General features: G+C 43.5%; 1 protein-coding gene across 3 annotated transcripts in view; it reads left to right on the top strand.

The window, feature by feature from the left end:
* Positions 1–15,286, top strand: part of LOC147034991 (protein FAM184A-like) — a 142,720-nt gene that overhangs the window by 60,863 nt on the left and 66,571 nt on the right. For all 3 annotated transcript variants that reach the window (XM_085892149.1, XM_085892130.1, XM_085892138.1), the window contains 2 exons: positions 11,992–12,153; positions 12,804–12,922. In XM_085892149.1, coding sequence (XP_085748275.1) covers positions 11,992–12,153; positions 12,804–12,922 — 281 coding nt within the window. The remainder of the gene's footprint in view (positions 1–11,991; positions 12,154–12,803; positions 12,923–15,286) is intronic.

Raw genomic sequence — 15,286 nt, 5'->3', positions numbered from 1 at the left:
GGTACTTGTCTAAAATGTTGAATTCATACAGTTGCCAGTATGCCTCAGAATCAGTTACATAGCGTGCATTAACATATCTTTCAATTTCATCATTTGTGATGTCTCTCGTCTCCATTGGCCAGTCGTATCATGACATGATCTGAGTCTTTACATGTGTACTTGTACAGGTATTTGACACAGCTCACACTGATGACAACCTCAACATTGATATGAGCATTCTATTTCAAACTCAGGAATGGGTTGTAAGGAAAAATCCACTGGTTGGCTAGCCTGAAGTGTTGACCCCTGACTTTCATCTTGTGAGTGCAGCCACCATTTGTCATTGCATTCCATTTGTCATTACTGTGTCCTTCTGAAATTCCTTTGGGAAATGCTTATCACGGATCTTACTGGCTTGGTCAGTGGACTCCATGCATGGGCTGGTTGGGTTGACTGGACCACATGGGCCATGAAACATGTGCCTTGTTACTGTGTTGCACAGCTCAGTATTTGCTGCACTCTCCTTGATTTCTGCTGAAACTACCTTGTCAATGTTCAATGATTGCTGTCATATTGCTTGCTGGGAATGGCAGGCTTGCTTTCATCAGACATGATGATCAAGAGATGGGAATGGGGCAAGCCTCTCTTCTGGTTCTCCTTCATTGCTGTGTGGGCCACAACATTGCCAATAATTTGTTTTTTTTTGTCAAATCATCAAGGAGTGATTGCAATTTGATGTAGAAAACTCAGGCACAAATATCTGGCTGATCACTGGGCTTTTAATTGTGAAAGAGAGAAGCTTTGATTTCAGGCCAGTTGAGGTTACAGGTGAAAGTTATAAAATAGTCAGGCTTGCCATACTTCCTCAAGTCATTGCATCTTGAAAAGCCTCAGTGTACCATCTTGGGGAACCATAGATGGCGGGTGGAAGAATCACTTTTGTACCATCATGAGAATCAAATGCATCCAACAATCCCTTGTACTTTTCAGCTCGGATTTCAGTCTGATTGTACTTTACCCATCTGAGCCATTGAGCTTCGAACATTGCCGCCGTGTGATTGAAAACCTCGCCACGGAATGCAAAACATCCCCGACTGTGTAATTCAAAATTGTAATTCAAAACACCTCACTAGACTGGAAAACGTGGGGACAGGAATACTGGACTGTAAATGGTGGAGACTTGTAATACCCTCCCACACCTGGAGGCAGCGCTACACTCTACACATTTACATGGAGAATTTGCGTCCTCCCCCCCCCCAACCCGCCAAGACCACCGGCAAAGATAAAACCACCCCTATACATTCATTGGGGTCATACTGATCCTCTGTAGCAAGTCTGGATGTAATTGGCCTTGAACTGTAGGAGTAGTGCCACGCACGCACGCACGCACGCACGCACACACACCAGTCCGTGAATTATCGCAAGGATTTAAAATTAAAAAAAACTTCATCTGCCTTGACTGACCGAGATATATGGCAGGAGGGTCTTTTCTGAATACTGTCCCATTACTTCCAAGAGTACCATTTCACATATAGTAACACTACACTCAGGGCATACACTGCAAGGGTATTCGGTGCCCCACCCCTCACAATTAACTTTTGAAAATGAATGCTGTGCATTCATATTGTTACCAGTTTCGCCCGTCCGGCGTGCGATCGGCCACGTAACTCGAATCGCGACGCGTCGCCCACCCGAACGGACAATTCAGACGTGACCCTCCGGGAACTACTGCCAGGAGCCAGTCACGGGTGGGGGTTTAACCTCACCACGATCGTGCCAATTGCCCACCCACGCAGGATAGGGTTGCTCGCCCAATTCGACCTTCCTAAGTACCTGCGCGAGTGGTCGACCGGGCGATCGTACCTCGCCGCAGGTCGACTTCGGACACGAATCGCTTAAGCGGCTCGTTCTGTGCTGCAGCGATAATCGAGCGGAGTTATCGTCGACCTCGACGGTTCAGATTACTTATCGGGTGTTTCATCCCACTATCAATCTCTTACGTGATGCAAGATGGAACTTTCAAACAGAGGAAAGGTGCAACGAGATAGGAAACAGTTCAACAAGCAAGCACTTTTATTTCACACACATGCACGTATGTACAGCCATGCAATCAATGCGGGAAAAGCAAAAAGGAAAATGCAACCAAAGCAAAATTACTACTACCGACTATAATTATTTACAACACTTAAACAATTATACTTGTCGGGATTTGGCGCCACATCATGCATTCAAAATAAACAGGAAAGACCTCTCCATAGGCAGGGAGGTAGACGGGGTCCGTGGACCAAATGTGCGCGGAACCTGGAGGAGCGGCCAGGTCCACAAGACCGAAAAGGTCTTACCCGCGTCCTCGTGACGCGATGGCGGGTAAGCCACAATGTCTGCGCAGCTGTGCCCCGACTCCGTGCCGCTGGCGTGGTCGGTGAGCTCTCTCCGGCGTGCTCCGCGCCAGCACGGTTGGGTCGGCACCACGGTTAGGGTGGGGAATGAACGGGGCCAGCGGCACTATCTCAGTGCGGATGGGGGGGGGGGAATTGTTGATGCTCAGGGTCGAGCGAGGGGAATGGCTGGCTGGCTTGGTCGCTTGTGAGAGCGAAGGTGGCTCGATTCCAACGACGAGACGAGCCCAGCGACCAGCGACGAGACGACACCACACTACAACTCTCAGTTTCACACAGACTCGCGTCTTTTATAGACGGGGGGAGGAGCCTGTATGCAGATTTTAGGATCAAAACACGATTGGAGGCGGGGCCACGCCACCCTCTGTTCAGCCATTGGTGTGGCAAAAAGGGGCGTGAGCCTCTTTTGATCCGAATTCCTCTCCCGTAAAGAATCCACATTCATCGCGCTTGGAGGCGGGGCCATACCGCCCGACGCTCGCCCATTGGACGGAGGAAAAGGGGCATGAAGCCTTCCTGATCCGAATTTCTCTCCCATAAAGAATCCACATTCATCGCGCTTGGAAGCGGGGCCATACCGCCCGACGCTCGCCCATTGGACGGAGGAAAAGGGGCGTGAAGCCTTCCTGATCCGAATTTCTCTCCCATAAAGAATCCACATTCATCGCGCTTGGAGGCGCGGCCATACCGCCCGACGCTCGCCCATTGGACGGAGGAAAAGGGGCGTGAAGCCTTCCTGATCCGAATTTCTCTCCCGTAAAGGCATCCATTGCACTCGCGGCTTGCCGCGTTCGGCAGCAATCACCGAACCGCTTTGGACAGTATGACGTTCGGTGTTGACTGGTGGTGGGGTCGATGGTTGTGGAAGGAGAAAGGCGAAGGTGGTGGGGGGTTTGCTTTGGTGGTTGGCGGGCATCGTTTGGGAATGGCAGTGAAGTGATGTTTGCGGGATGGAGTTGTGGAGGTAAAGAGGTAAAGGTGGTGGTGTTTGAGTTGTTGGTGGCTTAATGGTCCAAAATAACAATAGAGAAAGAAAAATGGCTAACTCAAAGCTTCGCAGCCTGGATGAATCACACATATTCCCTCTAAACAACAGGTGTGGGCTAACTTTACATGAACTTATCGATATATCTCACCTGAGGACCCTTTAAGGTGTATTGCGAATTTCCACAGCCGTAACAATATGAATAAATCTTCTGCATGTAAAGTTCGACAATTACAGATTTATTGCACATAATAATGAAGAATATGATACTGATTGTATAGTCTCATTGTTCTTCACTTTTCACAGAATATATACTTGAAGAAATGCACATTATAATATATCATATGGATCACATGATGATATACTATGTGTTCCTGCAACAGTTTCTTTGTTTTTTTTCTGTTTTTTAAATTTTGTATGCAGAGTCAATGCTCATGTGAGAGCTAGTACACCGAATGGATCAATATGTAACAGGACAAAAGGAACAGTAGAGAGAGGGGAGGAAACACCAGCAGTGGAGTTGAAGGACAAGATGGAGGAAGACTTGGACAAACAATTGGTGTTGGGAGGAATGGGTGACAGGAAAGGACCTAAGGGATGGACAAGATGGGGAACAAAGCACAAACCTTGGGGGAACAAAGCACAGGAAGAGCAGAGGGTGCAAGACCAGAAAGTAGGCTGCAGAAGACAGAGATGGGAAAGTGATAGACACATCGACTCAGCCTCATCACGGGAGATTCCAATGAAATTTGAAGGCCTTCGTTTCCATGGCGTTGAATTGAGAATTTTACTTTCTGTGCTTTGAATGTACCAAATGTATAAACAAGTTCATTCAGGTGAAAGGAGGTTACATTTTCACCCCTTTCAGTCTGTCTGTTTGTTACTTAGGTCAGGTCAGGCCAGATTAGATCTGTGACTTGTTACAGGTATCATGTAAACCTGTACTAACCTGTTCTATGGTCGGGTTGTCGGTGACTAAACCGTCTCCCCCACCAGGTTTTTTGGTGAGGAGGGTGTTTGGACATGGACACCCAGCAGGATTAAAAACAAAACCTGTCAAAGGGCCGAGGAGCTCCTTGTGAGCCAATGGGCATCCATATCTAGTGCCAAACTGTCTGCGGACGTCCTCCTGCAGTTGGGTTACTTCTTATGAGGAGGTTCGTGGCAGGATTTGCACTCTGGCCACCGTAAAACCCTTCTTTCCACAAAACACAAAAACGCAACGAAATCTGAAAACCCACTCCGTGGTCATACCTCCTGTGCAGCTTCCCTTCACAGGGCAGCTCACCGGATGACGGGATTGGGGCAAAGCCTTTGGGACCCCCAATTTTTGATGACAGGAGGGAAACCAGGGGGTAACATTCCTGGGTAAGATTGCGGGAGAGTGTGTCAGAGTGGTGCTGAGGTGTCGTCCACCAGACTGCAGTCTCCTTGGGTTAACCTGAGGTAGTCCCTTCGGGTGGGTTCCTGGAATGTCCTATCCCGAAGAGAGGATGATCACCTGTCTCTTTTATCATCTGAGCTCAAGCGTTTGGACATCGGGATTGCAGCTCTCTCTGAGGTTCGGAGACCGGATTGCGGCGAGATCATGGTGAGTGGTTACACCTACTTATGGTCTGGTTGCTCTGATGGTGACCATTCCCAAGGAGTTGCTGTAGCTGTGTCCAATAAGCTGACTCCAATGATAATTGAGGTAACACCGGTCAACGAGCGTATTATGAGATTAAGGATTCGTCACTCCTTAGGTGTCATTTCCCTGGTCTCTGTTTATGCTCCGACTGAGGCAAGTGATCTCACCGTGAAGGATTCATTCTACGCCATGCTCGAGTATGTGGTTAATCACTGCCCCAGACGAGATACACTCCTAGTCTTGGGGGATTTCAATGCATCGACTGGAACTGAAAGAGATGGTTATGAGACATGTGTTGGTCCCCATGGGTCAGGAACTATGAACCAGAATAGCACCAAGTTCCTTGACTTTGCAAGAAGTCATGAACTTAGGGTGGCTGGTTCATGGTTTCAGCGCCCACAAGCTCATCGCTGAACTTGGTATTCCAAGGCTGGCGGTGTGGCAAAGGAGATTGACCATGTCCTGGTTGATGGTCGCTGGAGGATGATCCAGACTGCAGGGTACACCGGAGTGCTCAGTTCCTCAATACTGACCACCAACTAGTTGTAGCAACTCTGAAGTTGCACCTTAAATCCAGGAGAATGGTACCATCCCAGCCTAGGCTGGATGTTGGCAAGCTCAAGAATGAGAGGGTAGCTGGGAGTTTGCGAACAAGCTGAGTGGAGATTTGAGGAGTCTGGGTGCTTTGGGAGGTCCTGAAGAGTTGTGGAGTGCCTTCAAGACCACCGTCCTTGATGTTGCCGGTGGATGTCTTGGAACTCACCATAGTGCAAAGAAGAATTTTGTCTCTCGAGGGACACTGAATACCATTGACCAGAGTCACAGGGCCAGGCTGAATGGCAGAGCTGAGCTGTTCAGGGAGCTGAGGCGTAAAACTGTACATGCGCTAAGGGTGGACAAGAGGCCTATGTGCGAGGAATCTGTGAGGGGGTGGAGCATCACCTGTGGTAAAGTGATTCTCGTCCTGCTTACAGGGGAATTGCGTTCATCCAAGCCCATCCCTCGGTGTACTGCAGTTAGAGCAGAAGTGGTAGGCTCTTGACAGAGGAGTCCGAAGTGAAGGCCCGCTGGGCCGGTTACTTTCAGCGGCTGTACCAGGCTGATCCACCAGCTGTCGAGTTGGATGTCAGGGGTGTTAAAATCCCTATTGCTGACCCTCCAATCAACTGTGGTCCAACTTCGCTTGTGAAAACACAGGCTGCGGTGAACTGGTTGAAATGGGGTAAAGCTCCAGGGATCTGTGGCATCCATGCTGAACTTCTCAAGGCTGGTGGAAATGCTGCATTTGTTTTGTTGCATGCAATTCTGTGCTCTGCCTGGAAAAAAGGCATCATCCCAACTGACTGGAAGAGGGGCCTTGTTGTCCCTCTCTGGAAAGGGAAGGGTGATCGCCAAGACTGCAACAACTTTCGAGGGGTGACGCTGCTCTCAGTGCCGGGCAAGGTCTTTGCTCGGATAATTCTTGATCGGGTTCGCCACCATCTGCTCGAGCACCAGCATCCAAATCAGTCAGGCTTTACACCAAAGAGGTCAACGATTGACCGTATCCTTGCTCTTCGTGTCCTCACCGAACGCAGACGAGAGTTTCGGTAGGGGCTGCTTGCAGCCTATGTTGATCTCTGTAAAGCATTCGATTCAGTAAATTGGGATGCCCTCTGGAGGATTCTTGGTCTTTGTGGGATGCCACCAAAACTGATTGATCTGATGTCTGAACTGTACTCTGGTACTGAGAGTGCTGTGAGATGTGGTGGTACCATCTCTGACTTATTTCCAGTTGTTACTGGAGTTTGTCAGTGGTGTGTACTGGCCCCCACACTTTTTAGCACTTGTATGGACTTGATTCTAGGGAGGATTTCGGAGAGATCAAGCTGCGGTGCATCGTTTAGGAATTTCAAGATGCCTGACCTTGATTTCGCAGATAATGCAGTCATCTTTGTGGAGACTTTAGATATCCTTTTGGGGGCCCTCGAAGTGCTGAATGAGGAGTCGGAGCCGTTGGGATTACGGGTTTCCTGGGTCAAAACTAAGATCCAGGCTTTCAATAACATCTTTGATGCTGCTGTCCTGTCTGTGCCTTTTTTGTGGTGAGGATATTGAGGTCATGGGGAGATTCACTTTCCTTGGCAGTGATATTCATGTCTCTGCCGGCTGTGAGTCATAGGTCAATAGACGTCTGGGTCAGGCCTGGGGAGTCATGGATTAACTGGATAATGGGGTGTGGCGCTGCTGGTACCTGTGCAGGAGGACGAAAGTCCGAGTCTTCAGGTCCTTGGTGCTTTCAGTCTTGCTCTATGGATGCGAGACTTGGACTCTGACCAAGGTTCTGAGACAGAGACTTAATTCCTTTGGTACCAGGTCTCTTCGGAGAATCCTTGGCTACTGCTGGTCGGACTTTGTGTCCAACGAGTGGTTGCTGAGAGAGACTCAAATGAGATTTGTTACCTGCATGGTCCGTGAGCATCAGCTGCAGCTGTATGGACATGTGGCTCGTTTTCCTGACGCTGATCCTGCTCACCAGATTCTCTCAGCGAGGGAGTCTCGTGAGTGGTGGAGGCCAATGGGCCGACCATGTGCCTTGTGGTTGCAGCAGGTTGATCAGCATCTCAAGGAGATGGGGATGAGCCAGGCATCTGCTTGGGGGATGGCCAGATGGAGGCCCCTGGAGTACCGGCGGAAAGTGGACGCAGCGACGCACTGCTCTGGTGCATGCTCCCATGCTCTCTGGCGCATGTCAGGTCGAAAATCCTGATCTGACCTGTTTGTTACTTCCAAAATCAAAGATTTTTCAAGTATATTGGTCAGTTGATTTTGTTATTCTGTCTGTTTGTCAATCACCTTCTGGTCACAATTATATACCGATTGTCATGAAACTTTACTAAGTTGTTAAGATCTCAACTAAAAATCCTATTGATTTTTGAGGTCAAAGGTCATCTTGAGGTCGGATTTCTAAAATCATCATTTTTCATCCGATTGACTTGAAAATTAAATGTGATTGTATAGTGAATTACTGAACTGGGAAACCAACTATTTTTGAGATCAAATGGTCAAAGGTCAACTCAAGGTCATACTTCTAAAATCATCAAATTTCATATGAAAAATTGTCAATTTACATCCCATTAACTTGGACATTAAACGGCAAGTCACCACTGAATTTGGAAAGCAACTATTTTTGAGGTCAAACTTCTAAAATCATCAAATTTACATGAAAAATTGTCACTTTTCAACCGATTAACATGTAATTTAAGCAGCAATTGCATCGTGCATCACTGAATTTGGAAACAAACTATTTTTGACGTCAAAAGGTCAAAGGTCAACTCGAGGTCAAACTTCTGAAATAATCAATTTTAATCTGAAAAATAATCAATTTTCATCTGATTGACCTGAGCTTTGATTAAGATTGTCAATTTTAATCGTAATGAAATGGACAATTTGATGCATCCATGGCAACCTTTGGACAGGGGGTGGATTTTGCTAGTATAGTGCTCTGCATGATGTCTTTTTCTTGTCTGTTACTTTGCAAAAAAAAATTGATGACATTGTGTGTGTGTGTGTGTGTGTGTGTGTGTGTGTGTGTGTGTGTGTGTGTGTGTGTGTGTGTGTGTGTGTGTGTGTGTGTGTGTGTGTGTGTGTGTGTGTGTGTGTGTGTGTGTGTGTGTGTGTGTGTGTGTGTGTGTGTGTGTGTGTGTGTGTGTGTGTGTGTGTGTGTGTGTGTGTGTGTGTGTGTGTGTGTCCGCTCACCTCCAGCCCAAACCACTCAACCGATCGTTCTGAAATTTACAGAGATTAATGTCACCGACCCTGCGACGGTCCCGCATTGAAGTTTTGTAAAATTTGGTTGACCAAAAAGGTCTACATAGGCCAATCGGCCAATTTGAGCCGAATTTTCGAAAAGCCTCAAATTTCATCCGATTGACTTGTAATTTGAACATAATTTGCAGATCAGGTCCTTAAATTCAACCACCTATTACTTTTGAGGTTATTATTGGTCAAAAGGTCAACATAGGCCATATGGTCAACCCAAAATAGGCCGATTTTTTTAATTGTTTATAAAATTGTAAATTTTCATCCGATTGACTTGAACTTTGAAGATTATTTGCATATGAGGTCGCTGAACTCAACCCCCTATTAATTTTGAGGTTAACACAGACCAAAAGGTCAACATAGGCCAAATTTCTAAAATCCTCAATTTTCATCCAATTGACTTGAAATTTGAAGAGCATTTGCATATCAGGTCACCAAATTCAACCACCTATTAATTTTGAGGTAAATATAGGCCCAAAGGTCAAAATAGGCCAAAAGTCCAATTTCGGTCAAATTTATGAAATCCTCAATTCTCATCCGATTGAGTTGAAATTTGAAAAGGATTTACATATCATATTGAGGTCACTGAATTCAACCACCTATTTTTGTGGTTACCCAAGGGGAAAAGGTGACCATAGACCAAAAGGTCAACATAGGCCAAATTTCTAAAATCCTCAATTTTAATCCAAGTTACTTTAAATTTGAAGACAATTTGCATCTCAGGTCATGGAATTCAACCACCTATTAATTTTGAGGTAAACATAGACCCGAAATGTCAAGAAAGGCCAAAAGGACAATTTAGGGCAAATTTTCTAAAATCTTCACTTTTCATCCTATTCACTTGAAATGTGAAGAGCATTTTCATGTCAGGTCGCTGAATTCAACTACCAATTAATTTTAAGGTCAAAAGGTCAACACAGGCCTAATTTCTAAAATTGATAGATTGGGGCCAAAAACTAAATATATCATTATATCTCAAAAAGTTGTGGAGAAATTATGACAAAACAAGGTGGATGAGTTGAATAGATGACAAGAACAAGCGGATTGGATTTTGGTTCGGATCCAGGCCATCAGTGGGATGCAAAATGGAAACTTTCACCAGGCAGAGATATGCGCTTCACCGAGTGCTATTCTACTTTGTGCTGTTTTGCCAAGTTGTCACACGATGAGTGATTTAAAAAAAAATTGTTTGTTTTTATGTCTGTGTGCAGGATGTCTCAAAATGTTGTGGACGGATTCTGATTATATTTGGTCAACAGGTTGGGTGTGTGACAAGGAAGAACTGATTAGATTTTGTTGAAGATCCGGATCCGGCGACTGTAATTTTTAAAGTGATTCTTTACCATTGAGAGATGGGCCCAATAACTATAAATAGCACGATATCTTGAAGAGTTGTGTATGGATTCGGACGAAACTTGGTGGACACGTTGGGTGTGTGACGAGAAAGAATTGATGTAATTTTGGTGAAGATCTGCATCCAAAATTTTTAAGCTGTTCTTCACCATTGACAGATGATGCTAAACCAAAATATACCATGATATCTCAAAAAGTTGGGGACAGATTTGGATGAAACTTGATTGGCAGGTTTGGTGTGTGACAAGGATGAATTGTTTCCATGTTGATGAAGATTTGAATCTGGATCTCGATACGAGAATTTTTTTTTTCAGTGATTCTTCACCTTTGAGAGATGGGCTAAAAGCAATTATATATCACAATACAGCATCTCAAAAAGTCATTATGCTCGATATGTTCCACTGGATCAGGCATTGCGTGGTGGAGGTTTGCACTTTACCGAGTGCCTTTGTAGTTTGTGGTGTTATTGTTTTGTTTTTAGAAGCGGCCTTGAAAAATGCCACGATTATCCATCTTAACTCGGATATACACCTTAACACGGATTTTGCTTAAGGTGGAAACCCCCCCATGGGGAGGAGGGCAAATGAAGTCGCAACAACCCCCATCGTGACTCTCCTGTCAAGTTTGATTGAGATTGGATATGTAACAACTGAATGCGTTAGTCAAAATAAAACAGACAGACAGCCACTAAATTGTGCATTTTAGTATAATCGTCAAAAAAAAAAATCCCAAATGAACTTTTTTTTTTCGTAACTAAAGAGATCAAACTAGATACTGTGACATTTGAAGGAGGTTACATGTCAGGTATACATGCAAAAAAAACATGTACAAATCAAAATTCACTGGTTGCAAAAGTATTCAGCCTCTTCGGTCAATACTTGGTGGAAGTACTGGTGGTAATACACCAGTACACAAACACAACACAAAATACACAACACAAACACCACGCACAACAAGTCTTAGCAAGGTTGTGCAATCTGATTGCTCTTTTACAGCCATGACTGCTATGAGTCTTTTTGGTTACTGTCGGTCTCCACCAGCGTTGCACAGTGAGATGGTGAAATATTTGCCCATTCTTTACATGAAAATTGCTCTAGTTCTGCCAAATTTGATGGGGATCGTCAATGGACTGCAATCTTCAAGTCTTGCCATAAATGTTTGGTTGGGTTCGAGTCAGGACTTTGACTGGGGCTGAGTCCTATCCAGGTTCCTGCTGATGACTTCATCTTTTCTTTTTGCTTATTTGGGTTCCTTCTGATGACTCCAATGTAGTACTGTACCGATTTAGTCTTCCATTTGATTTGAATTGAATGTATTTTCATCCCATTCTGAATTCAATTGAATATTAATAAACATCATGGGTCAGGGTCAAGTGTCCGATCAAAGCGGGGGTTGCATCAAAGCGGGATGTCTTGGTACCCATTCATCATTGCCAGCAGTTATGCAGTGGCAGTTCTTGTTATGTCTCTTATTAATTATGTAACACACCAGTACACAAACGCAACACAAAATACACAACACAAACACCACGCACAACAAGTCTTAGCAAGGTTGTGCAATCTGATTGCTCTTTTTCTTGTTTTATTTCACTTTAATTTCTACTTGACACTGTCGAACACAAATCGCCTTGTTGGCACTCTCAAAACCCTTCCATTTAGCAGGACTTGGACAAAATATTATGACATTTTACGTCATCATGAACAATCACGGGTTCTGCTCGTAGACCCTACTCATGTCCTTGTTTCTAAAGATAGTGTGCCTATCTGGGGTAAGGTGTTCTGTGAACAAACTAGTTTGTATTAGGATAGCAGGTTCTCAAGTAATGCATTCAGGTTTGCTTGCAGGTCTCCCAAATGCAAAGACAGCTGCAGCAGAGTGAACAAGGTCGTAGTTCAGCGGAGGCCCACATCTTGAATCTGTGCGAGGCCCAGAAAGAACTACAAGCAGAGATGCAAGTTGTGCAGGATAAAGTCAGAGAGGCACAGAGCTCTGTATCTGCTTTGCAGGCAAGTTTTAAAGCCTTTATTTTTTAGAAGCTCTAGATCCTAAATCCACATTACTAATACACCAACACTCATCATTGCAGGTGGAAAAGCTGTAAGCAACTTGCAACAGGGTAGTCGAGCAACTTGAAAAATGCAACTATTGCATTTATGCTTGCAAAAATGTTAGTAAAATCACTAAAACTCCAGCTAAAATAAAGTGCTTTAGCTGTTATTAAACTTTCTCATGACCATAGCAGTTACTCGAAACATTGTAATAATATGATTTATGAAAACTATTAATTATCCTTTTTTGTGTGATATGCAGTATACATTATTTTCATTCAAACTTTATTTAAAAGTAATGCGAACTCATTCTGATCTGATTCTTTCTTCTTCTTCTCCTGTTTTTTTTGTTGTTTCATGACTTGTAATTTGAGTTAAGTGTTTGGAATACATCTCTGTTGTTTCCATCAGGAAGTAACATTGCAAAACATCTCTTTAAAAACAAACAAACAAAAGGACCATCCTTGTTGAACAATCTTCGTTTATTGCCAACAAGGGGCTATTAAAAATACAGGTGGATGTATAAATAAGCTAATTTTTCATGTCAGCCCAGTAACTAAAATGACATGACCAAGCTGCCTATCCTCTTGCACAATGTGAGTATGCAGAATCAACTGAAAACTGAAAGGCAAGAATTTGCAAAACAGATAACACTTCAAGATGAAAGAATGCACAGGATTCAGCAGAACACCAACTATCTCAAAGTCAAGTGGATGGAAACCATGAGGTGTGAAGTATGCTGTTTTGGGGTGGGCGGGGGGCTTACCTTAGGATTTGAGAATCATTTTGGGATTTTTGTAGGAATGTAGACTTCAGAGAATATAGACTGCCATTATGTAGTCACAAAAGTTTTCAAAACGTTTAAGCATCCTTGAGGTCAGTTAAATACAGACACTTTTTCTGCTTAGCTTGAAAGTTAATAGGCGTGTCACGTGACCTTGTGATTTGCAGTCGTGGCTCCTTTTGGTGTGCATTTACTTGAGCTATTGGTGAATTTACTCAACATACTGCTTTAATTGTGCATTTACTCAAACTAGCAGTGCAAGCAAACATTTCAATGTAATTCAACAATCTCGATCAATTTTAACTTGAAATGTACCGCTTTTTTAATTTGAGCCCCATGGAAGAGGTTTTTCTTGAAGGATCACAAAGTGACATAACAGTTCTGAATATTTGGACGAGGAGAAATAAGTAAATGTTGATCGACATGATTGATATCACTGAGTGGTAAATTGTATCACATGTATAAAACTCTTTCCAGTCACTGACACACTGACTTACTGATATAAATGTTTAGTTCTTTCTGGTTGGATGAGGGAACTGAAGTTTGGCATATTGATGTAACTTGAAGCCACGGTCACAAAAAATAGAAATCACAAAACTGTTCATAAATTTACTTCGATGAAAATGTCCCGAGACAAAAGTCAGCCAGTGGAGCCTTGCAAAAGATGTTTCAAAAATAGAAAGTACAATGGAGAAAAACGGTTTATGCAACAAAATTAATGAGCGAGTTCATAGAACACCTTATTCCATGCAGTCTTGAGAAAAAGAAGATAGGAATGTTCTTTTAAACTCTTGCTTTGCATTTCCAAGCAGGATCTATATTTCCTATGAGCTGCAATTTTGTCTGAAACTCGATATTCCCCCAGTGCTGAGAGTGCAAGTGGCAAATTTGATTGCTTGAGATCGTGTAAAATGGCATCATATTTTGTCCAAGTACTACGAAATGGGAGGTTTTTGGAAGTGCGAAGAAGGTGATTTGTATTCCACTGTGTTCAAGTGTATAATTCAATTGAAATAAAGGTTTTAAAGTATGGAGAGAGAAAATAAACTTTTATTCGCAAGTTTACCACCATTTATGTCTTTTATACCACATTATTACCTCCACCACCGAATGTGGAGGTTATTTTTTCAGCACTTTCTATCTGTCTGTTACTTACGAAATCTAAAGATTTTGTAAGTATATTGATGTCTTCAGTCCTCTGTTTGTGTGTTTGAGACTTACGAAATCTAAAGATTTCGTAAGTATATTGATGACTTCCGTTTCTGTTTGTTTGTTACTTACGAAATCTAAAGATTTCGTAAGTATATTGATGCCTTCCGTTTCTGTTTGTTTGTTTGTTTGTAGGCATGATAACTCGAGAACGGAAGAATCTACCAATGTTAAATTACACCACGTGATTCAGGAGCGTGATGGCTAGTGCTGATTAGATTTTGGTCAAAATCGGTCAAAGGTCAAGGTCACAGTGAGGTCAAACATAATTCCATAAATTCACGTGGAGAAATGGGGTATTTTTGCTTCGCTTGACGTTACGAGTTCGTTTTAACTTCGATTTTAATTTTGTCTTCAGTTTTTGCGATCGCTTAGGACGCTTAAAACTCGGTTGTCGAATTTCTGGTAAAAATCGGATGTTTTGGAGACGTTTTAAGATTGTATAAAAATATTTCATTCGACGCGTCACGGGTCATCCCATGATGCAGTGCGCTCGAGCAGACGCGTCGTTGAGTTTCGTAAGGTATAATTGCGTGGAGAAATGGAGATTTTTGCTTCGGTCGACGTTACGATTTTTGATGGTTTGATACAGAATCATCGTAGAAACTTCGGGTTTGCCATGCTTCCTTCTCTCGAGACAGCTTTTATTAGACAAGGTCAGAGGTCAAGTTGACGATTTCGTAAGTACCAGTCTATGACTGGTTGTGCGTTTGTTTGTTTGTAGGCAAGATAACTCGAGAACGGAAGAAGCTACCAATGTCAAATTACACCACGTGATTCAGGAGGGTGATGGCTAGTGCTGATTAGATTTTGGTCAAAATCGGTCAAAGGTCAAGGTCACAGTGAGGTCAAATATTCGATTTTTGATGGTTTGGTTCAGATAACTCAAGAACGGAAGAAGCTACCAATTTCAAATTACACCACCTGATTCAGGAGTGTGATGGCTAGTGCTGATTAGATTTTGGTCAAAATTGGTCAAAGGTCAAGGTCACAGTGAGGTCAAATATCCAAAACATTCAATTTTTGATGGTTTGGTACAGAATTATCGTAGAAACTTCTGGTTTGCGTCGCTACCTTCTCCAGAGACAGCTTTTATTA

Source organism: Eptatretus burgeri, chromosome 1 (genome assembly GCF_056783735.1).
Source record: "Eptatretus burgeri isolate ZD-2024b chromosome 1, Ebu_testis_v1, whole genome shotgun sequence".
NCBI classification, from domain to species: domain Eukaryota; kingdom Metazoa; phylum Chordata; class Myxini; order Myxiniformes; family Myxinidae; genus Eptatretus; species Eptatretus burgeri.
The sequence above is the reverse complement of the archived record's forward strand: the minus strand, read 5'-3'. Positions and strand labels throughout refer to the sequence as shown.